We start from the raw sequence: 24092 nt of genomic DNA on the forward strand, positions 1-24092 counted from the left end.
AAGACTAAATGAAAGATCAGTGAGGAATCACATGGAACTATGGAAACTGAATGCACTACGAAAATCAAGATTGAAATGAAAGTTTTCTATCTACAAGTCATGTGACTTGCTTAATGAGAAGTTATTGGACCACCATTTGGGACTGAATGTACAACAGGAGCTTCAGTATGTATATTTAGAGTCATTATGTTACACGGGGATTGAAAACAACATGAGAAATGCATAATTGAACATAAATGCTGATTCTGCCTTAGCCTGCAGGTTACACTAATGTATTTGACCATTCATGGAATGTTCTCAATACGTTGCAAGTGTCCATCGTGATTATAACAGAGTTTAGTGTAGCTGTGAGTACATTACGCCGGAGTGCATTGGAACTTGGGAAAATGATTGGTTGTCAGATGGTGGATACTTCCACAGCTAAGGTGGTCGTTGTGTATGGTGTGTAAAGAGGCACTGTATCGAATATTTATTCCTCATACAGGGAAAGTGGAGAAACGTCATCCGTTAATCATAACGCAGACGAAAGTATGGGGCATATTCCGAAAGTAAGGTCCGATCGGTCACGAAATGGAAACCACAGCATAAAGCTTTGCATAGGTATGTTGGACAGTGTCTCTAGTATGCCCGTTGACCGCTTCACGTCTGTCTTTTCAGTTCTGAACGCATAGTGAGCATGTAAAGACGCCGAGAAAACAGTGTCTCCCACCAAGTACGAGTGCCCGTGAAAGATTTCGCCTGGTTTGATGCAACCAACTCAACACAACTGTCTTGCATTTCCCTCTTCAAGACAGTTCTACGCCGCACTCTGCAGGAGGAATGAGGATACCTCTGCAGTGTTTTCGATGGGAAGTGTTTGATCACCCTCAATACAGCTCGTGCTTTGCTCCCTTTGATTTTCATCTCTGCTGACATGAACCTCTGGCTCTGAAGTCATTGTTTTGGCACAGGGAACGAAGAGCAGATCAGACTAGAGAATCGGCGAAAAGTGCAGGCGGCTGCCTTCTAGACAAGGTTATTGGAAAGTTGGTACAACGCTACGACAAATGTCTCAGACGGAGCGGTGAGTATGTAGAGAGTTGCTGGAAGGTGTGGGTAACTTGCAAATAAAACACTTTTGATTTTCACTGTGGGTTCCATTCGGCTACCGATCGGACCTTACTTTCGGTATACGCCTCGTATGTGTTGTCGTGATTGATCAGTGGCGATAACACAGGGTCATTGAAGACGGTTGTGATGAAAAATAAGCGGAAGACAGGTGTAATATTCACTGGAGAGCTGAATCTCACACTCGTGAACTGTCTCAGCACCAAAACATCACGAAGGGAGCTCCATAAGCAGGGAACTGCAAAGCGAGCTGGAAATACAAAACCACTCATTAGTGATGAAAATACACGTATCAGGAAAAAGTGATGCCGAAGCCATAAAACCTGGAGTGGGGAGCAGTGCAGAAAGCAATTTGGTCGGATGCGTCTTCTTTCAGACTGTTTCCAACGGTGATTATTTGGACAGACGTATTAAGGTATTCCAAGCGCCTCATGGTTACTCTGAAATTTCGCACAACTGCCAAGGATTATGTGACAATTTTGGCTAATGGTGTCTATCCCAGGTAAAACGTTTGTTCTCCAATAATGATGCTGTATATCAAGACGACACGGTCCATGTTCACAAAGCTCGCATCGTTCAGGGTGGTTTTCGGAGCACGAGAATGAATTATCGCATCTTCCCTGATCACCACAGTCACCAGAGCTCAGTATTATTGAGACTTTGTGGTTTACTTTGGAGAGAAGGGTGCGTGATCGCTATCCGCCTCCGTCATCGTTATCTGAACTTACCACTTATTATTATTTATTTAGCGTAAGTGGTTTTCAAGTACAGATGGTATCAAGTTTAAATACATAAAGACAAATAAAGATAACATCAACATATATTATAACACACAAATAATGTCTCATCTTATGGACATTCAATTAAGGATAAAGTAGGCATACACTAGTTGTTACAATAAGGTATCTTGTCACACATAAGATAAAATTATTAAGTAGAAATTGTTGCTATAAGGTCATTCAGCAATAACATATATTGAATCTATAGAGTCTCTCTAAAGTTGTATGTCTAGGTTTTCCATCCACTCGACGGCTGCAGGGGAGGCTGCATAAATTCTTGAATGGATCCTTTAAACGCACGTTTAGGGAATTCCTGAATGATGTGCCGGATCGTTTGCTCTGGATGTCCACAACAGCAGTGTGGTGAATCTCGTATGCCCCATCTACAGAGCATCTCGCCACTTCTGCCATGACCAGTTCTGAGTCTATTGAGTATAACCCAAGTTCCTCTTGGCAGGTCTGTACCAGGTAGGTTTACACCAGGTGATATTTCATTTCAGTTCTTGGATAGTACGGTCTGAGACCATTCATTTTTACACGAATCCATAGCATCGTAAAACGTAGCCATAAGGTTTTGAGCTGTTCTCCATGGTGGTCTTCTAGATCTTAATTTGGAAAGATTTGGGGCAATGTCCTGATGGATTGGGAGGTTGGTATTGGAGGAGATTTTACGCCATTCATTAACTAAGGCGGTTTGCCGCCTAAGACGTGGTGGAGCTTTACTGCAGAGAACAGGAAGCCAAGGTAGTGGGTTGGATAATGGTCCCAGTTGTGGCTCTCATGGTATTTTGTAGTTGCATATCCACTTTAGACGTGTGGCTGCAATATTCCGCAACAGAGTATTCCAGCGCTACAGAAGAAATCTTCGGAGTATGTACATCAGCTCCCCAGCTTGTATTGGCAAGCTTTTGAATAATATTATTTCTTATACGTATCTTAGCAGCAGCATCTATTAAGTGTTGTTTGAAAGTAAGCGATCTATCCTATTTAATACCAACGTATTTTAGGTTTGGGTTATGCTTTATCTTTCTAGCAGCAAAGGTAACGTCAAGGGATCTGGTTGCCTGTTGGTTCTTTAAATGAAACACTGTTCTTTCTGTCTTTATTACGTTAGGAATTAATCTCCAAGATCTGAAATATTTACCCATTACTCCGAGGTCTTGGTTAAGGGAGTTTTCACACTGTTCAAAACTTTCATGTTGCACAGCCATGGCCATGTCATCTGCATACCAGAACTTCCACGCATTTGTTATTGGTATGTCGCTTATGAACACATTGAAAAGTAATAGTGCCAATACAGAACCTTGTGGTAAGCCGTTGTTTGATACAATGGTTCGACTCTTCTTTCCTTCTAGATGAACTTCAAGGGTTCTGTTGCTGAGCATATCACTTAGTAATTTGTACAAGGTGTGGCAAGGGAAGCTTACCACTACTTTGCAGGGAGAATGGAATAAGATTCCCCTGAATGTCAAACCGTACTTGCTGTCATCTATTTCAAGACAACTGTGTGCCACCGTGATAGGCATAGAAATGTGTTATGTTTTTGGCGTATCCTTGTTTCTTTCCACCCCCTGTATATTGTGGCCGATGATGGAGCATTGCGTAAGTACAATTGGAATATTATTCAAGATGTAAACGATATATTCCTTTACCGATAAATCATTCGTGACATGATTACTGGGGCACTACAGCCTTAGATTTCATGGCACTATATGTTTGCTTAACAGTAACTTTCTGTAGTACCGAAGTGCACATTCGTTATACATTGCTTACACAAGAAAAAAGAGCTGTTATGCGTGTGCACAAACTTTTAGGTGATACCAGTCTCCTGAGAGTTGCTAAATTGGTTGCTGTGTTCCACTGTGGGGAGGGTTGGAGGCAAATCTGAAATAATGCTGCGACCTCTGAGCCACTTCTGAAGTGTCAATTTGGAATAGTATTCTTATTGGTTTTAGTTCTCTGAAATGTTGAAAATCTTGCATGATATCTATAAAATTATACGATATTCATTGTAGATGGCAAACAAGATAATATATTTATCGCAGTCATCATCCCTTACTACTTTTAACTCATTTGCATTGGAATCTGCATTACAGTGTTTTGGTGTCAATTACCTTGTTTACAGACAACACAATCATGCAAAATATCAATGAAGATACTGTATTTTTGACATTTACTTACTAAAATGTGCATGGGGAACAATTTTAAATAGTGAGTGGGTTACATCTGGTTGTGAACATACACTACGATGAATAATTGTGGAAAGAACAATGTACGCATTGATTAATAACTAGAATAATCTAAAAAAACAGCAAATAAACGGTGTTTAGGGATAAGCAAACTACATACTTTTTACGTTAGACGAGCAAAAAATATTTTTGCTAATATTCTAAAACTTAGTGGAGACTTGTTAGTTTATTTTCAACTGTGCTTGCGCTATGACGTTGACGAAAGGCTAAATAATTACAGGATGAATATAAACACATCAATATAGTCAATGTTTTTAGCTGCTATCAACATAAAAGGGCGACTTGAAAGCTGCTTCTGCTTTATCAACGAACTGTCACCTGATCTTAGGCAATATTTGAACGTTAAAGGTGCACGCTTGAGCTTGTAGGTTGATTTGAGGCATTGTTGACCGAGCTGGTAATTGTCACCAACACGGGAACAAAGCAACCAGTGTGTGTCGGGACTCACCCATGCGACTAGACAGTGCCGTATCATAATGCAGATCGTGGTACACGGAACGTGGTACTGTTTGTACTAATGCTTCTTTTTTGCAATGTGATGTGATTATTGTGAACAATCGGACCAAAGTGATTTGATAAAAGTGTACTGTATTCACCAACAAAGTGAAAATATTGCTGTTCACAGTGTTTCTGTACGTACGAACATCTTGTGTACAAAAGTGTTTACCTATAGTACGGCGTAACTACTTATAAACTTTACTGGAGTTCTAATGGAGCTCTAGATAGGGAAAAAAATACTGAACTTGTTTATTTTCTTAGACGGTTTTCCACAATATAAGAAAGATACTGAACTTATTCGTACAATAATGAACAATTGCGACTTATGGTTTCACCCCATGTACCATGTTGGAGGACTCAATTGAATAATTTATTTCGTAATGCATAGGTATAGGCAATATATCATACTCCGACATAGTGCGAGAGGCACTTTTCACGGAAAAGAAGCCTAACTGTACTGCTTAAACAGAAAGTAAAAAATAAGACTCGCCTGTTTAACACCATTTTACAAAATACACATTGTAGTAAGTATATGTATGTCACATGTCATTGTTCACACGGAACGTGGGATAGTTATTCAGATGTTATCAGTTACATAGACGGAATATATGACGTAATGAAATTATTCTGAATTCATGTACTGTTCGTAGCGTATAAAGCTTGTTCAGCTGCAGAGTGTGGGGAAATTTCCACAGCTTGTTTAGGTGCAGCAAGGGACGCTGCTGAATCCACCAAGGAAATATTTGAAATTCCTATTTTACCTATTCCTTTGGTCGTTCGCAGTTATAAGCTTGAATTCTTCTCATACGCCATTAATTTTAAAGGCACTTTTATAAATTACAATCAGTTAAGTTTTCGGATGAGACAACAGAAAGTACAAGCCTCTAGATATTTAATATGTTTACACGGTAGCAATGGAATATATGAAGATCAGTTGATGGATGGGCAAAGACCGGATAAAATGATTGTTGAAACTTTGCAGAGTTAAGGTTGAGTTACTGTAATTTCCCGGCATTCGTTTTAAACTGTAGGAAACACAGTTTAAGAACGCTGATTTTAAGAACACATGTTTCGTAGATTTACTGGCAATTCGGAAAAAGACAATGACGTGTAAATGCTAGTTATAGGTATTTCCGTTGTAAGTTGGACTATTATTTTGTGTGAATTACGTGATATGATATGAGAGGCGTTATGTTGACTAATTGACCTGTGCGTGAATCCTCGCTCTCCCGCCCAACTGAACGTGATGGGTTTTGCAGCTCAGATCTAGCAACAGCTTTATGTTATCCTGCCGTCCATGGACAGCGATTGTAAGCCGCGCATCAATGTTTTACAGAGCTGCGAATCCGAAACAGAACCAATCAGCGAAAATACACACCATTCTCGCTGCAGTGGTTCGTTCGGCAAGTGTTAACATGTCGGTGATTCAGCCATCTGGAATCGCTAAATAGGCCGACAGAACTGAAAATGCCGCCGTTAGGAATTCTGGAAACGCAAGCCATTGACATAACAATGTGTCAGGCTCATTTCGGTACGATCTACCACACACTCTGAAATTTGGCGAATAAAGAGCTAATGAAACAGTAAATCTGGGAAACGCATACTACAGTCTTTATATCACGTACATGATGTTGCTTCAGTCATCACTTGATCTAGCATGCGACATATATGTCACTATATTATGAAGTCTTGTCGAGAGTGAAGTCGATACAGGTCTACGCTAAAATCTACATAAAAATGAGCATCGCCCAGTCAGTTAGCTACAAGTGGATTCATTCCTTATGTTCAGAGGCCCAAAAACACTAACAATTTTAGGTCTAATATTCAGTTGAATGCCTACGGCACTAAAAACGTCATACGAAAATTGCATAAACGAAACCAAAAAGTGATTAAAAAGCAGCTAGTTACGTGAAACAAGAACATAAATTAACCATGCTACATGTTGCACTACATGTCGATAGGCGAAGCACTGGACTTGCCGTAATTTGAATTAACAAGTTAGCGTTATTACGGTACTGTGACGCATGTTGTAAACTGTAGATTCTTAAACGAAACGTTTATTGCAAACATAACAGTTATTGCGGGAGAAGGGAACAATTTAATGTAATAATGTTGTAAAATGAACTGGGATCCACTGTTCTCAGCGAAATCAGTTGGAACATTTTGAATCCATTTTAGTAACTACAGATTGTGATTTAGTACTGGTTTACCCTGTCTTGTCTTTCTGTTCCGGATCCTGTACTCTTCTTCAACAGAAGAAATTTTTAAATTCAGTGGATGTTCCTTGTGTAAAAGAGCTCAATGTGTGTTGTAGCTGGAGCAACTGATGCTTCTTTTATCCATGTCATTGATGTTTTGGTGTTTTTGTTATCCTGTTTTCATCTAGCTTTTTTAGGTGTCCATAGAATGGACAATGTGTGTTGTAGCTGGAGCAACTGATGCTTCTTTTATCCATGTCATTGATGTTTTGGTGTTTTTGTTATCCTGTTTTCATCTAGCTTTTTTAGGTGTCCATAGAATGCGACTCTTCCTTTCCTCATCTGTTATTCGCTCTATTTTTTCCATAAACTTGTTTATTATTTCTTAACTTCCATTTCCTATCCTCATATTTGGTCCCAAGGGTTTTTTGACTATTTTCCTCTCCTTCGTTTCTATTTCACGTGATTGGTTGGCTGTATTTAACGAAAGGCATTCTGATGCGTAAAACCATCCTGGTTTAATGGCAGTATTGTAGTGCCGAAGTTTTGCATTTATGGAAACAGATTTCTTGTTATACAGGTTCTTTTTTAGTTGAAAAGCCACCTTCAATTTCCTTGCTCTTGCTAGGTTAGCTTCTTTGTCTAAAGCATTTGTTTGTGTTATTTCACCTAGAAATTTAAATCTTGTAGCCTTCTTTAATCTGCCATAATCAGTTTTCATATTTTTTGTTTTTATTTTGAATGAGTTTGTGTTTTACGTGAGCCTGGGCTTCCACGACTGGAGTCGGTCTAACGTGCAGCTGCGTCATGATTTAAAATACAGCAGCGTTTGGGTCAATCTTGAAAGTAGCCTTATCAATAAGAAGACATCCGTCAGTATAGTTCTCACAGTAGTATTTGTAGACCTATAGTGACATTGGATTGGTAGAAAACGTTGCCTGTGACCACATCCCTAAACCAAGAAATATTTTAACGCGTTGAAAGACAATTCCACTTTCCATCTAGGGTATCCTACGATCATTTACACAGCGACTTCGGAACGTAAGTTACAAGCGTCGTCCCGCGCTAGGACCATTCGTTACAAGAATAGCACATTGTCAGAAGAGAGTGCATGTCCCACCCTTATTGCAGACACATTACTGCTGTGGTACGGATAGCAACACCATTGCAGTGTGTGGGAAATATGGGGCGCCAGCTGGAAACGTAATCCAAAGCTGAACTGCCAGGCAACACTACGATTCCTGTGGGCAAAACTTCTAAACTCTGCACAGATTTACTATGAGATTCTGGTGTTATATGGACCAAAAGCTCGCGTGTAGCCGTAGTGAAACGGAGCGAAGAATTTGACCAAGGTCTTAGAGACGTGGGTGATGCTAATCGAGAAAGAACGCTTTCGATGTCGATCACAGAGGAAGAACTTCTGAGGAGAATGAGATTTTTCCAACTACAAGACTTTCATGGCTCCGTAACCGAGGAACGGGTTTCTATGGTCCAGGAATTGAAAGACTGGCAGACAGTTTCGACTGTTGGTTACAGTGACTTGGTGACTATGTTGAAAAACAGTGTCACGTATCTTTGACACTTTGAAGTGTAGTGTATCTTTCAATAGAAATTATTTGGCCTGCCATAATAATGTGTAACTTATTCTTTTTAAGTTCTCTCGTATTTTACACGATCGGCTGATCTTGGTGCCAACGGCCTTGCCGCAGTGGTAACTCAGGTTCCCATCAGACACACCAAAGATAAGCGCGGCCGGGATGGGCTATGCCTTGGGTTTACAATACTATTGGTAGTCAGGGTGAACTAAGCCCTTTTGAGGCCAATTGAGGAGCTAATTGATTGAAAAGTAGCGGCTCCGGTCACGAAACGGCCAGGAGAGCGGTGTGCTGACTACATGCCCCTCCGTATCCGGTGATAACACGGCGGCCTGTCCGTACCGTTGGACCTTCATGGCCAGTTCAGTTAGCTGATGTTAGTGATACGCCATTTTGGACTGCTTACTCATTTGCTCATGATCTTACATCTACATCTACATCCATACTCCGCAAGCCACCTGACGGTGTGTGGCGGAGTGTACCCTGAGTTCCTCTATCGGTTCTCCCTTCTATTCCAGTCTCGTATCGTTCGTCGAAAGAAGGATTGTCGGTATGCTTCTGTGTGGGCTCTAATCTCTCTGATTTTATCCTCATGGTCTCTTCGCGGGATATACGTAGGAGGGACCAATATACTGCTTGACTCTTCGGTGAAGGTATGTTCTCGAAACTTTAACAACAGCCCGTACCGAGCTACTGAGCGTCTCTCCTGCAGAGTCTTCCACTGGAGTTTATCTATCATCTCCGTAACGCTTTCGCGATTACTAAATGATCCTGTAACGATGCGCGCTGCTCTCCGTTGGATCTTCTCTATCTCTTCTATCAACCCTATCTGGTACGGATCCCACACTGTTGAGCAGTATTCAGGCAGTGGGTGAACAAGCGTACTGTAACCTGCTTCCTTAGGATTCTTCACCTTGCGCAGGTGCACACAATGTATCTCTTTTATTTACACAGGGTGACAGTGTAAAAATTACGACGGTACCAGCAAGCAGTCGAAAATGGCACGTCACGGAAATCAGCTGACAGTGTGAAATGGAATTATCTTTCAATTAGTTTGTGTCTTTATACACTGCGTGTTCAAAAGGATACTGACGGCACTATGTAATGCGAAATTGAGTAGTGGAGATCAGAGAGGTGAAACCGCTAGTATAAAAGGAGGCGGGAAATATTGGTTTTTAGTAGAGTAGCAGAAACAACAGAATAAGTCGATCAGAAAAGTTGAATAACTTCGAACGTGGATGTCACATGAGTAACAAATCAGTCAGTGACATTGGACCCCTCCAAAGCCGACCGAGTCGCCTATTAGTGATGAGATTCTACAGTGAAAAGGCGAAGGAAAAACCATAGCTAAACCGAGATCGGGCAGACTTCATGTACTGACGGACAGGCAAAGTCAAGTATGGCGGAGGGTAAAAAAAACGCATGAAATCAACGAAAGGAAGCATGCGTGAGTTTCAAAGTGCTACCAGCAATGAGCAACGCAGTAAGCACAAAAGCACAATAACGGTGCGTTCGGAATGGAAGAGAGTTGGATAGAACGTTTGGGCAGCTCCTCATAAGCTGCATATTTCTGTAGGCAGTGGAAAGCCCTTCAATTGGTGTAAAGTGAGACGCCACTGGGCAGTGAATGATTGGGAACGAGTGATCTGTAGTGATAACTCACATCATACCCTTCGACGGAAGGGCTTGGTTTTAGCGAATGCCTGGAGAACATTAGTTGCCATCATTTGTAGTGCCAACAGTGAAAGTATGTAATGTTACGCTGTGGAATGTTTTTCTTTTTTTTTGTTGGGATGTGGTTCACATTAAGAAGACGCTAAATGCGGAAAATTATGAAGACGTCTTACGACAGTATGTACTGCGTACAGTAAAGGAACATTTTGGAGACAGTATTGTTCGTATCAGCATGACAATGCACCCTCTCGTCGAGCATCGTCTGTAAGGCAGTGGTTTGTAGACAGTAACAGTCCTAAAATGGACTGTCCTGCCTACAGTTCTGGCAGGAACGCAAAGAAGCACAGATGGGTGGGTTAAGACTGTCCACTTCACTCCAGTCTCCAGCGTCCATATAATCATCTTCCCTGGTTCTTTTTTTTTAACACTATCTTTTTTTCCCCACAAAAACAGTAATGAAAATGGTTCGCTTACAATGAAATGACATAAATAAGGTGACAGATAATTGCTGTTTTCGGCTCTTGAGAAGAAATGTTTTGCCTTTCCTCCACAGACATTGAAACACGAACACCGCATTAAAAGTGTCCACAATAGAATTTATTTATTTAAGACCGTTGTGGCCGCGTGTAAGTTGTTACATTCTGTCTGTGGATGACCGGTTTCGATTTGCTTTGTGAAAGCAGGAATCCCTGTCGAGGAGCAGGCCCATCCGTACTGACTTTGAGAACACTACTAACCTAAGTAATGTAGATCTGATGATGATCTCTATACTTGATCGAAACCAGTAATCCGCAAAAAAAAAGTAACAACTTATAGGTGACTACGAATGTTTTTCTAAATAAATTATAATACAGGGTGTTTCAAAAAGGACATTAAAACTTTAAAAATTCATATAAATTTATTGAAAGAAGGTGTGGAGCTGGGTTTAGTGTTATTTTGTGGAGAAACACATCAAGAGTTTTTACCTTAAACTAAAGATGTTGTTATGTGGCTTCCGTTGATAATCTTCCACACATCCCATCGGAAGTCAGTTTAGTCCCAAACTCGCTGTAGCACTGCTTGTCGAATTTTCACTTCGCCAGATGTACTCTGGGCCGTTTCACAGGGCTCTTGACAGAACGTTGTCTCATTTTTTCAACGACGCCGTCAGATGTGATTGGACCACCTAATGATTTCCCATGTCTCACCGAGCACGCTGTTTCTACTAAACATTAATGTCACTCACAAACTGTAGGCCTACTAGGAGGATCTTCAGCGTACTTGGGACGGAAATTACGCTGAACCGTTAAGGCTAATTTCGATCCTTCAAACCAAAACACACAGCTAGCACGCTCGGGTCCAATGAAGGCAGCCATGTTTAACGCAACTGCCACTAGCGCTCCTTACGGTGCAATTCGGCACTAGGGAACTAAGCGAGAAAAACATTGATGTATTTCCCTACAAATTGACACTACAATCACCTCTCTAGGTACTACGAATTAATTTATATGAATTTTCGAAGTTGTAAAGTCCTTTTTGAAACACCCTGTATCATTAGATCGGTGTTTCCTGGAACAACGTTCAAAAAAATTTTAAATCCACGGTAGAGTTCAAGCCGTTAAAAAGGCGACGTGTCGACTCACTCCATATTAATATACACTGATAGGTGTCCCTATACTATTGAGCAGTGTTTGTCCTAATAAATGTGAGAAACTATCCAGCAACTTATTATTACGGCTGGCTGATATAGCAGACCAACATTTATTTAAGCGGGCACACGAATTCGACCAGAGCCTATACTATCAGTTTTGCTTGTCGTAGGCTGCGCTACAGTGTCCAGTGCTTCGCTGTGCAGGTAAGCGGCAGTGCTGATCTAAAAGCAGCGGTGGGTTGTCGGGGTGTGGTGCGGGTGGCGGGTGCAGACTGCAGGGGCCACTAGGACTTACTCTTGCGCGTCAGGACACAGGCGGTGGTGTTGTGACCGCAGCTCGCCCGAGACTGGCGCGGCCCTGTGCAGAATGCAGCGGTCAGAAACAGCAGCGGCGGCAGCGGCAGCAGCAGCAGCAGCAGCAGCGCCCTCACACTCTGCACGAAGTGAATCACAACAGGAGACGTCGCTCCCTCACAGCAGAGTGTTGCCAGCCGAGGATCACTTCCAAACATTTGTATCCAGCGACTCTCTGCTAACACACGTGCTAAATTATTTTTCTCCGTATACCCATAATTGAAACGGACGACTTGGGACGTCAGCTAGTATAATATATGTTAAGAAATGAGATAATTTCTCCAGCTAAATTAAGATGTTGGTTTTATTGGCAACTAGTTTCGATGTTCTCACATCATCGTCTTCAGGCCCTAAGTACAACATACCGTACATAAACAACCAATGCAACAACAGTAATTTATGAGTTACTATGCAAAACAATTCTATTATAACCATATTATATAATGGATAACTTTAATGAAACCATATGTATTTTTGGTCATTTCCGTTAAAATGCCATCACTCTGGCCATTAGCCATTTACGTGGTATCACTAAACACAAATGAAGCTGTATATGCACAATCGTTTTACTATAGGTTAATATCAGGTATTAAAAAATGGGAGTATATAAAAGCTTAAGCGACAAGCCGTTATTCTAATGGATAATAATATAGGCCTGGAACTTTGAATTTTTTAAAATAATGAACTTTAAAAAGGAGAACATACGCATTGCCATTCAGACATATGTTAGGTAAACTTCATGGTTTACTAGTAGTGAACGGTGGCAAGGTAGACAAGAGTTGCGCCTGGAAAATTCTGTACTGTCGTCATACTAAAGTAACAGTGGCGTAATTTACTTAGACAACTTCGTTCCTAACACATCGAAAGAAGTGGTAAGGGACAGAAAAAAATGGTGTGAAACCCAGTTGATAGAAGGTGGTCAATAGTGTAAAATACATGCTAATCAATTTGAAAATCTATTCATTTCAATAAAAGTATAAGTTAACACGTTGCTGAAATAATTTCTATGTCGGTGTCTCATCGAAGGCTATGACCAGGGTCTAAAATAATCAATTACAGCAAGTTTACATGGTCAAAAGTACGATCAGGTACATGGAAGTGCTCTAAATAGTAGCAATCTAGGTAATGTCAGTTGAAATAAGCGGTCATATATGTAACCTAGTTGTTGTTCCTCTAATAAATACACCCAAACACAGTCACTCAGTAGAAAACACGATGTGTAACTCTGGTATTAAGTATGTGATCTTGTCGAGTGCCAATTCTAGTTAATTACGACCAATGATGCGCTTAATCTCTATTTACTAAGGGCAAATAGTGTACTGGATCAATCACTACTACAGCTTGGGGACTCATTCATTTTATATATCCTTATAATTTAGTTGTTGTATAGAACTGGTAGTTAAAGCATATCGGCTACACACTGATTTACGAGAAACGAACATGAAAGTTGGAAGCACAATTATTTTGACTATAAGACCAATTTACTGATTACGATAAACTTATGATTAGATGTTGTAACAACATCGAAACTAATTGCCAATTAAACCAACACCTTAATACAGCTGGAGGAATTCCGTCATTTTTTAACAAACTACTTTTCAGTCTGTGAAGCAACGCGCAGCATGAGGCAGTGTGCTAGCAAAGATTCTTAAATATAGGCGAATAGCAAAAGATTAATTGAGAATGAGGAAGGAAGTCGGCCGTGCCCTTTCAAAGGAACCATCCCGGCATTTGCCTCGAGCGATTTAGGGGAAACACGGCAAATATAAATCAGGATGGCCGGACACGGGCTAGAACAGTCGTCCTCCCAAATGCGACTCCAGTGTCCACATAAAAAACTTTTACTGCCTAGATCACAATTTACATTGCACAATTTTGAGTTTTGATGTGTCTTGTTAGGCTGCTTCACCTTGTGACATGTTGCTTTTAAGCTTCACCTTGCACACACTTTGTAAAGCTGACTATTTTATATGCCGTGATGGATTATTCCATTGCAGTCCTGACCATGGAACACCTGCCAATTCTTGTTACCGTTGCAAATATTTTTCTCACTATAATATCTGTTGTACAATTATATATAACGGGCGTTTTATACAGTTTTTACTTATGCAACCGACGATTTTCCTTCTTATTACCTGCATATTGCGACATTGTGGCTTACAACCTGGATCGTCTTCGATGATGCTTTTAACAGCGTACTGCCCTAGTCTTGTTGGGCCATAACACGAATGCATGTCATTTGCATAACTGTTGCTAATTATGATGTATTTCAAAGCATATTGAAATCATTTTTACAGTTTGAGCGATCTGAAGGTGATTGTTGAAAGCAACCAAAACCAGAAATCGAGTTCTAATTGGGTATTGTAAATTGAGGTTTTAACGGGGCATCCCCATCTACCACTACTTTTCCTCAACAGTAGTTGTCGATACCAGCAACGTTTTTTGAATTTTGAACAGCTCAGTATTATCTCAGTTGCTTTTCTGAAAACTTCCATATAATTTTATACACAATACGTCAATTTAAAGCTGAAATTTATGAAAATGAATTAGTTTATAAAATATTTTCGTTTCGATGTTATAATTCATAAGTATTAGTTCCGAAAGTACAGTTAAAATAATTTTTTTAGAAACATTTGAAATTACGAATTATTGGCACAATTAAAATTTCCATTATTAATTAGGCAATATTGCACTGTTTACTATGCTTTTTGCTGGATTCAGATATGGAATAATAATCGAAATTAATATAATGCAGCATAAACTAGTAGAAATTCATTTGTGAAGAAAAATTGTAAACCATTTGGAATATTGTTATTTTCGCAGAGTCTGGGAGTCAAAAATCAAAAAACTGTATACTAAAATGTGAGAAAATATATTTACAACAACAATTTTCAGATTTATTTAGTTCAAACCTCCCGTGAGGACCTGATGTGACATTTAAATCTTCAAGACTCAGACCACTAGACAATAAGAACTGGAGCCAACTCATATGACAAGCTACGTAAACTAGAAAGATTATTGTAATCTTTTTAAAAAATTTTGTTCAATAAGTTACGTTAAACCGCTGTCTCCTTCCTGGACGTTTCAGGTTTCGGGATTAATTAAAGAGTGCACTCGATGTGTTGTCTTTTGCTTCAGGAATCTGGAAATATTGGTACTGTAATAAAGCTGCATCAAACCAGTCTCAGGACTGACGACCACAACAACAACAATAAACTGGAAGTTGGCTATTTTATTTGCAACTTTCATAATTCAGTTATTTCGCGTATTAGTTAACACAGACTTACTGCAAAGATACAGTTCTACACCTAATTATCGGTTGCTACCAACGTAGTTTGGAACAGTCTACAACACGTTTAAGAAGACCTCTTCGGTTTCCGCTTTAGCAGAGCAGTCAGGTGACACTCCAGTTTGCGGCGAACTCAGAGAAGTTGTTCTGGCGTGCATAGCGTAAGGTGTTGTTGGCAGTCTGATGAAGCGTCTGTCTGTCTGCAGCTCTACAGTGTGGTAAAATACAGTCTGGATGTCTGCAGTATTCCATTGATAATCAATCACAGAGGTCACGTCGTTTACGCACAGTTACGTTATTGGTTCGTACCGCAAAGTTTGAGGTGGAGGATATCACTGAAAACGACCAGTGAAGACGTGTCTGGAGACACCCCGGACTGCGGTGGGTTACCAACCCGATTGTCGCCCGATAACGAGGACTGATGGTCTGGGGTGGCGTCGACGATATTCTGTACAAATATTTGTTGTCTTTCGTGGCAAGCCATCGTGCGGTTACATTTCAGCAAGAACACCCCCCCCCCCCCCCCCCCCCCGCATACGGCGAGAGTTCCTGGTACTTGCCTGCGTGCGTGCCAAATGCTTTGCCAGAAAGGTTGCCAGATGGCTCGCCAATTGTGTATGTTTGGAGCTTTACGAGAAGGGCACCCCAACCAGATCGGAGCTTTGACGATCTAACGGGCCAGTTGGACAGAATTTGGTACGATATCCCTTAGGAGGACATCAATGCCAAGCCGAATAACTACTTGCATAAGGGCCAGAGGTGGATCAACGCGCTATTAACTCCCTCAGTTTGTGAAGATCTCTTGAATAAATCATCCACTATTTCAGAAATTGTAATCACCTGTTAGAGTGCGCATGTACATCCCGTCTTCCGATTTCGGTCCCATTCTGAAAATTCGTTCGAGGTGCGTTTCTTTTTTGTCTTAGAGTGTATGTACAAGTCCGGCATATCCGATTTTTGTTACGCTTTTCAGCGGTGTAGCAGAAAACGAGCAGTTGAGTCCCGTTCCTAGCTAATGATTTATAAACAAGGGATAATGTAAGGATGAAACAGGAGATACACCCGAAGTGGCATTCTTATGTCTGTGTCCTATGGTTATTGTTACTGTTTGATGATCTTTTGACAGAAGACTGTCTTAGGATGAAGACTCCGATTGAACAGGACTGAGCACTTAGTTTCCATCATAACTGCCAAATTACACTGAAGCGCCTAGGAAACTGGTGTAGGCATGCGTACTCAAATACAGAGATATGTAAGCAGGCAGAATACGGCGTTGTGGTCGGCAAGGCCTAATATAAGCCAAGTGTCTGGCGCAGTTCTTGTCTGGCGCAGTCCTTAGATCTGTTACTGCTGTTACAATGACACGTTATGAAGAATTAAGTGAATTACAAAGTAGTCTTATAGTCAGCGCACAAGCGATGGAACACAGCATCTCCGAAGTAGTGATGAAGTGGAGATTTTCCCGTACGACCATGTCACAAGTGTAGCATGAATATCAGGAATTTGGTAAAACGTGAAATCTCCGACATCGCTTGTAAGGTGTCAGCCAAATCCAACACCTTATATGAAAACCCTGACATAATAAGCAAATTTACTAGTATGTCACATAGCTCCGAATAAATCGTGACATGAAATTAACCAAAGCAATACAAGTAACGAGTGAGCAAATGGAATGCCACAGACTAACACAAGAATGCCTAAATGCATGTCGTACCTTCCCACCGTGAAGCAGACGCAGTTCCGAGGGGAGAAACGAGGACAGAAGCCGCGAGCAGAACCGTGTTAAGCTACATAAGGGAGGGGCTGGGCACCCACGCCGCGAGCCTACCTGTACGACTATACAACCCGCACGTTTTAGCGTGAGGCTTTTTCGAGTCTCAGGTATGTCAAGGACCACCCCCAGCCCATGTTAAAAGCTAGAGCCCTCCAGAAAAGCAGTATAGATCTTACGATAACACAAAAAGGGCCACTACCACCCGCAAGTTTTAGCGTGAGACTTTTTCGCGTGTCTGTTACATTAGGATCACTCCCCAGCCCGTGTTAAAAGATAGAGCCCTCCAGAAGAGCAGTATAGATCTTACGATAACGCTAAAAGGACCACATTAGCTGCAGGTTTTAGCGTGAGACTTTTTAGCGTCTCTGTTACGCTGCAAACTTTAAAAAACATTGCCCCACCACGAAAATTATAACGTTTCTCATTGGATAGATAGAATTTTTGTAGGCGGAGCTTAAGGTTAACATTGAGACCCTGATTGGTCAGATGAAAACATAGCCAGATTTTTTTTTTTACAAAAAATTTTTCAACAAGATATTTTTCTGACCTAGTTAGGCATGTGGTCGACCTTCGATCATGGTATTTTACCATCCTGGCAGGGTCGCCATTTTCTAAACATTCATGGTGGTGTCTGTTTGTTCTATAATGTTTCTCCCTACCACTTTCGCGCAACGACGCTCTGAGCGTGTTTTGTAGGGAATTAACTAGTTTGAACCTGGGACCTGTTGCTGGTAAGGAGACGCCAGACCACACATGACATGTAGAATTCAGAAGAGTTCAGTGAGACTAGCGATGATATAACCAAATACTAAATGATCTCAGCGTCAGCTCCACTGCACTCCCTGTAAAAGAATCTTAATTCTAACTAAATATAGTGGAAAGGGTTCAAGGCTTTCCTATTTTTAGTTAGCTGGTAAAATAACGTCGAAAAAGCAGTTAAGTTTACCATTGGAAATTTATTCTATTCACAAAACATCGTTTATAAATTGCACTATTGATAAAAGGAAATGTTTTAACACAGGATGGTAAAAACCAACTGCGTTCAACAAAAATGTGAACGAATATTCCCTGAATGGGTTTCCAAGTTCTGCAATCGATCGAAGGATGACCTATGCCATATCACATCTATAATCTAGGTTGAAATTAAGTTTCACAAAAGATAAAACTATCAACATGGTCTACAGTGACCCTCAATTATCTTTAATTACTTATCTAACTTGTCGTAAATTACAGTGGCTGATGTGGCTTCTCAATAACTATATAACAGAAAAATTATCGCGTTTCAGATTTTTACTTCAAGTGGCAAATGTGAACACCATAAGTTTTAATTAACGATCGACACTAGTATTACGCAAAAAAGGGGTGTAACAGATGAGACTTCTGCAGTTCCGAGTGAAGCCTTATGCGCTCAAAAATGCGGCATCGCGTGCGTTCATTACCTTGTCGGTGTTTAGGCAGCGTCAGGGCGGCAGCGGCCGGCGCAGCAGCCATCCAGCCCGCCGTCTCGGAACTACTCTTCTCTCCTAACTTCTCCTTACTCCAATTTACCGAAGTTAGTTAAAAAAAAATATCTGGCTATGTTTTCATCTGACCAATCAGGGTCTCAATGTTAACCTTAAGCTCCGCCTACAAAAATTCTATCTATCCAATGAGAAACGTTATAATTTTCGTGGTGGGGCAATGTTTTTTAAAGTTTGCAACGTAACAGAGACGATAAAAAGTCTCACGCTAAAACCTGCAGCTAATGTGGTCCTTTTAGCGTTATCGTAAGATCTATACTGCTCTTCTGGAGGGCTCTATCTTTTAACACGGGCTGGGGAGTGATCCTAATGTAACAGACACGCGAAAAAGTCTCACGCTAAAACTTGCGGGTGGTAGTGGCCCTTTTTGTGTTATCGTAAGATCTATACTGCTTTTCTGGAGGGCTCTAGCTTTTAACATGGGCTGGGGGTGGTCCTTGACATACCTGAGACTGGAAAAAGCCTCACGCTAAAACGTGCGGGTTGTATAGTCGTACAGGTAGGCACGAGCGTGGGTGCCCAGCCCCTCCCTTATGTAGCTTAACACGGTTCTGCTCTCGGCTTCTGTCCTCGTTTCTCCCCTCGGAACTGCGTCTGCCTCACTGTGGGAAGGTACGACATGCATTTAGGTATTCTTGTGTTAGTCTGTGGCATTCCATTTGCTCACTCGTTACTTGTATTGCTTTGGTTAATTTCATGTCACGATTTATTCGGAGCTATGTGACATACTAGTAAATTTGCTTATTATGTCAGGGTTTTCATGTAAGGTGTTGGATTTGCCTGACACCTTACACGCTGGGGCCTGAAAAGGATCCTGCAAGCACGGGACTGACGACGACTGAAGAGAATCGTTCAAAATGACATAAGTGCAACCCTTCTGCAAATTGCTGCAGATTTGAGTGCTGGGCCATCAACAAGTGTCAGCGTGCTAACCATTCAACGAAATATCATCGATATGCGCTTTCGGAGCCCGAGGCCCCACTCGTGTACCCTTGATGGCAGCACGACTCAAAGCTTTACACCTCGCCCCGTCCCGTCAACAACGACATTGGAATGTTGGTGACTGGAAACAGGTTGTGTGGTCGGAAGAGTCTCGTTTCATATTGGATCGACCGGATGGATGTGCACGGGTATGGAGTCAATCTGATGAATCCATCGACTTTGCATGTCAGTAATGAACTGTTCAAGGAGATGGAGGCTCTGTAATGGTATGGGGTGTGGGCAGTTGGAGTAATATGGAAGCCCTGATACTTCCAGATAGGACTCTGGCAGGTGACACGTACGTAAGCATCGTGTCTGATCACCTGCAACCATTCATGTCCATTGTGCATTCCCAAGGATAGGGCAATTCCAGCAGAACAATGCAACCCCCACACGTCCAGAATTGCTACAGAGTGTCCGCAGGACACTCTTCGGTGTTTGAACCCTTCTACTGGCCACCAAACTCCTCAGACATGGACATTATTGAGCACATTTGGGATGCCTTGCAAAGTGCTATTCAGAGGAGATCTCCACCCACTCGTACTCTTGCGGATTTGTGGACAGCGCTGCAGGATTCATGATGTCTGTTCCCTCCGGCACTACGTCAGACATTAGTCGAGTCCATGTCTCGTCGTGTTGCGGCACTTCGGCGAGCTCGCGGGGGCGTTACACGATATTGGGCAGGTGTACCAGTTTCTTTTGGGTCTTCAAATTACAAGGTTTTTTACTGTCTGCTCTTTTAGATTAAACACATTTACTGTTGATCTCGCCAAAAACTTGTGTAACTGATCATTAATAACGGCTGAAAATACCCAAATTGGTAGTCCTAATTTTCAGGGAAAATTATTGCACTCCTGACTATGTATGAGCTATAGCAAACACTGCAAGTGCTGAAATAAGCACTATCGGTAGCAGAGGTAGTTAGAAGTACCGAGTTGAAATTAGTTTCGAGGCTTGCAGCGGATGTATAGCGCTACCCTAGCTGCCGAGGGTTATCTCCAGGCCGGCGTCTCCCGATGTATCCGGTCCACAGCGCCGGCCCGAACCCAACTTGTCACGTCGGAAAATGCCGCTACAACTCTTTCCGACGCTCGGCCGGAGGTCGTTAGCAAGCGTCTATCTGACGCCCTGATCTACAGACCTTAATTAGGGTAATAAACACTTCGTATCTCAGCGCCCACACCACAACACGGGCTCGTGATTTACCACACACTTTTTATTACCGTCACTCTTTCCAATTTTTTTTTCCCGCAGCTACTGCTGCGTGCAGCGCTCGGGTGCGTAGGGGTGAGTCGAGAGGGAAGAAAAACAAGCTTGAATTAATTATGGGGTGGAAAAATGCTTGCACTTTGCACCGGACAACCCCCGACTGCACTAGTCGCCTTCTTGTTGAATCGCTTGTTACTGTGGCGGCGCGGATAAAAGGAAAAGGGTCGGTGAAAAAAGAAGAGAAACGCCTCTAGGGGCGGGTTAATTGCTGGTCCGAGCTGGTAGGTTGATTCATTAGGACGACGGAACGGGCTCTGCGTTTTTCCGGAACACAAGTGCTGCCCGCCCCCGTTTGCGCAGTTCGCTGTGAAATTAAAATGTCCGGGGTGTGCCCTCGTGGTCAAGGGCTCACTTGACGTCGAGGTTGCTGGATTACGTGCGTAAGTACTGCACATCTCGTCACCCAGATTGAAGGCTTCCTTTGTTAGCGCCATGGGCGCATTAAAATGCCCACTAAATATGCTGTTGTTACATTCTTTCTTCATTTTCATCAGAGATATTGCTGGGATGGAATTACATTTGGTTAAAAAAGCAAGTTTTGAACACTTCATTTTTTCAATTTTTTCTTTTTTATTTTTTCCTGTCACGATTTCAAAGATACTGGACAAAAAGTGCTATAAAACAATAATCATTTCGTCCCTAAAGGATGCATTTTGAGGTCTGCGACTGATAACTAAACACAAATAAAATGTTTAATCATCTGTGCTCGCTGCGTCATATACAGGGTATTCTCTGTCATATCTTTGTTCTTATCAGCCATGTTATGTAAATTGTATGTTTCATTTAGCGGTCCTACGACCATGTCTAATTTAATCTTATTGTTTTTATTTAATTTGTTATGCCAGATGGTGTTGTGGTGCTCGAGGATTCTGATAATTTCCAAATGTTGTTTTCGGAAATGCAGGCTTTCCAGTGGTTACTTTTAATTTTGTAACAAAATGACAGCAATTGAAACATCGATATTATATGGATTTCAAGAACACCTGATGCACGTAGCAAACCACAATTCTATTATCGGTTAAATTACCTACTTAGAAAGTTTGAAATATGATACCAAAATAGGTCATCTGAAGACGGCAATCACTCCGAAATAGGGCTATCGTAGTAAACAATATCATGAAACACAGCAGCGTTTTTGCTATCGCAATATAATAACGACTTTATATGACATACAGGGTGAAGAGAAATTCGGGCAAAATTTCGTCCGGCGAGTGCATCCGGCAGAAAAAGGATGATAAAGAGTGGCAGTCTGGCAACACTGTAACTACATGTATGGTAATTAGCTTTCTCAGAAGATGTTAGTTGGTCTACATAGTTGGTGCAGAGGCTAGAGTTTAGGGTTAGCATGCAGGAAGTCGTCAGTTTGATCATGGGTTGTGGCGCATTTTTTTTTTTGCTAATTTCATTCTCACATTTCATACTGTAATACACCCCGTTTCTTACGTCACATGTAACCTAAATTGACAGTTGAAGCAAATGACCTGTCATAGGACAGAATTACTACAAAAACAATATCAATTTAGAGACGCTGAAGATGCTCCTGTTCTATGTAAGGCGCATTTCCCCTTTGACAGACATTGTTCTATATGATTCATACCGATATCGCTAATTGTGAAATGTTCTGTTTCGAATTATACTGTGTCTCTAACGGTAATAGACGTGATGTTTCCTCAATACCATCTACAGAATAATAATAATAATAATAATAATAATAATGATTGAAATACTTACTAAACAGGATGCGGTTACCAGACTCAGCCTTGAAAGGCATGGGACCATGGTGATAACACATACAAATAGTAGCCGAGTTTGGACATTATTCGGGAAGCACATTGGTAGTCCTATTGGTAACTTACGGCCCTAACGAAGTGTATAGACCTGAACGATGCAAGAATAATAGTTGCTACTGATCTCTGGGACCATTGGAGGAGGATACAAAGAAAACAGATTTCGTATCTAGTGGATGAGATAACTGCGAAATTCCGTGACATGAAAAGGGCTTCTTTCTAATCTGACCAATCTTCCATTTCTACAATTGTAGTATGTAAGTGCAAGTGCTTTCTAGAGGAACCACTGCAATCGCTGTTGGCAATTAAGATGCCAGATACTGTACCACCTGCACTGCATTTAGAAATAGAAAACATAGGCCTCAATCCAGGATCGAACCATCTACCTGCTGCATGCTAACCCAAACTCTATCCTCTGCACCAATTGTACAGCACAACGATTGTGTGCTGACACATGTAGTTACCATACATGTGGTTACAGTATTGTCAGATTGCCACTCTTTAACTTCCTTTTTATGCCCGATGCACTCGCCGGACGAAATTTTGTGAGAGACTTTTTTTATCACTAGCATGTCAGGAGTTGCACTGCGAAGCCCGAGTACACGAATTTCGCTTCACCCTGTATGTCATACAAGGAGGTTATTAAATTGCGACGGCAAAAACGCTGCTGAGCTTGATGATATTGTTTATTACTATAGCCCTATTTCGGAGTGATTGCCGTCTTTAGATGACCTATTTTGGTATCATATTTCAAACTTTCTAAGTAGGTAATTTAACCGATAATAGAATTGTGGTTTGCTACGTACATCAGGTGTTTTTGAAATCCATATGATATCGATGTTTCAATTGCTGTCATGTTGCAACAAAATTAAAAGTAACCACTGGAAAGCCTGCATTTCCGAAAACAACATTTGGAAATTGTCAGAATCCTCGAGCACCACAACACCATCTGGCATAACAAATTAAATAAAACAATAAGATTAAATTAAATATGGTCGTAGGACCGCATAAATGAAAGATACAAGTTACATAATATAGCTGATAAGCAGAAAGATATGACAGAGAGTACGAAACAAGCAAATAGCCTGTAACCATGAAACATCGTTGACTGAACTGTCACTACAGCTGTCACGGAGCGTCATTACAAAATAAACTTTCGTAGTTCGACAACTATATAAATAATTGCTCCAGCAGAAGATTTAGTATCTATTATACATTGATCAGCCCGAACATAAAGACCTCCAACCAAATGCCGGTATGCCAACTTGGCACGGACAACGGCGGCGAAGTGTCATTGCACGGAAGTAGAGAGGTCTTGGTAGATCGCTGGAGGGAGATGGTACCATATATGCACCACACAAATCACCTAATTCCCGTAAATTCCGAGG

At 41.3% G+C, this 24092-nt stretch overlaps 1 protein-coding gene across 1 annotated transcript in view; it reads right to left on the bottom strand.

The window, feature by feature from the left end:
• The window catches only part of LOC126278909 (dual specificity protein phosphatase 8-like), a 795043-nt gene that overhangs the window by 26208 nt on the left and 744743 nt on the right, over positions 1 to 24092 (bottom strand). Inside the window, exon 3 of the mRNA XM_049979184.1 lies at positions 12026 to 12088. Within this exon, the coding sequence (XP_049835141.1) occupies positions 12026 to 12088 (63 nt within the window). The remainder of the gene's footprint in view (positions 1 to 12025; positions 12089 to 24092) is intronic.

The sequence above is a fragment of the Schistocerca gregaria genome, chromosome 6 (genome assembly GCF_023897955.1).
Source record: "Schistocerca gregaria isolate iqSchGreg1 chromosome 6, iqSchGreg1.2, whole genome shotgun sequence".
In the NCBI taxonomy this organism is placed as follows: Eukaryota; Metazoa; Arthropoda; class Insecta; order Orthoptera; family Acrididae; genus Schistocerca; species Schistocerca gregaria.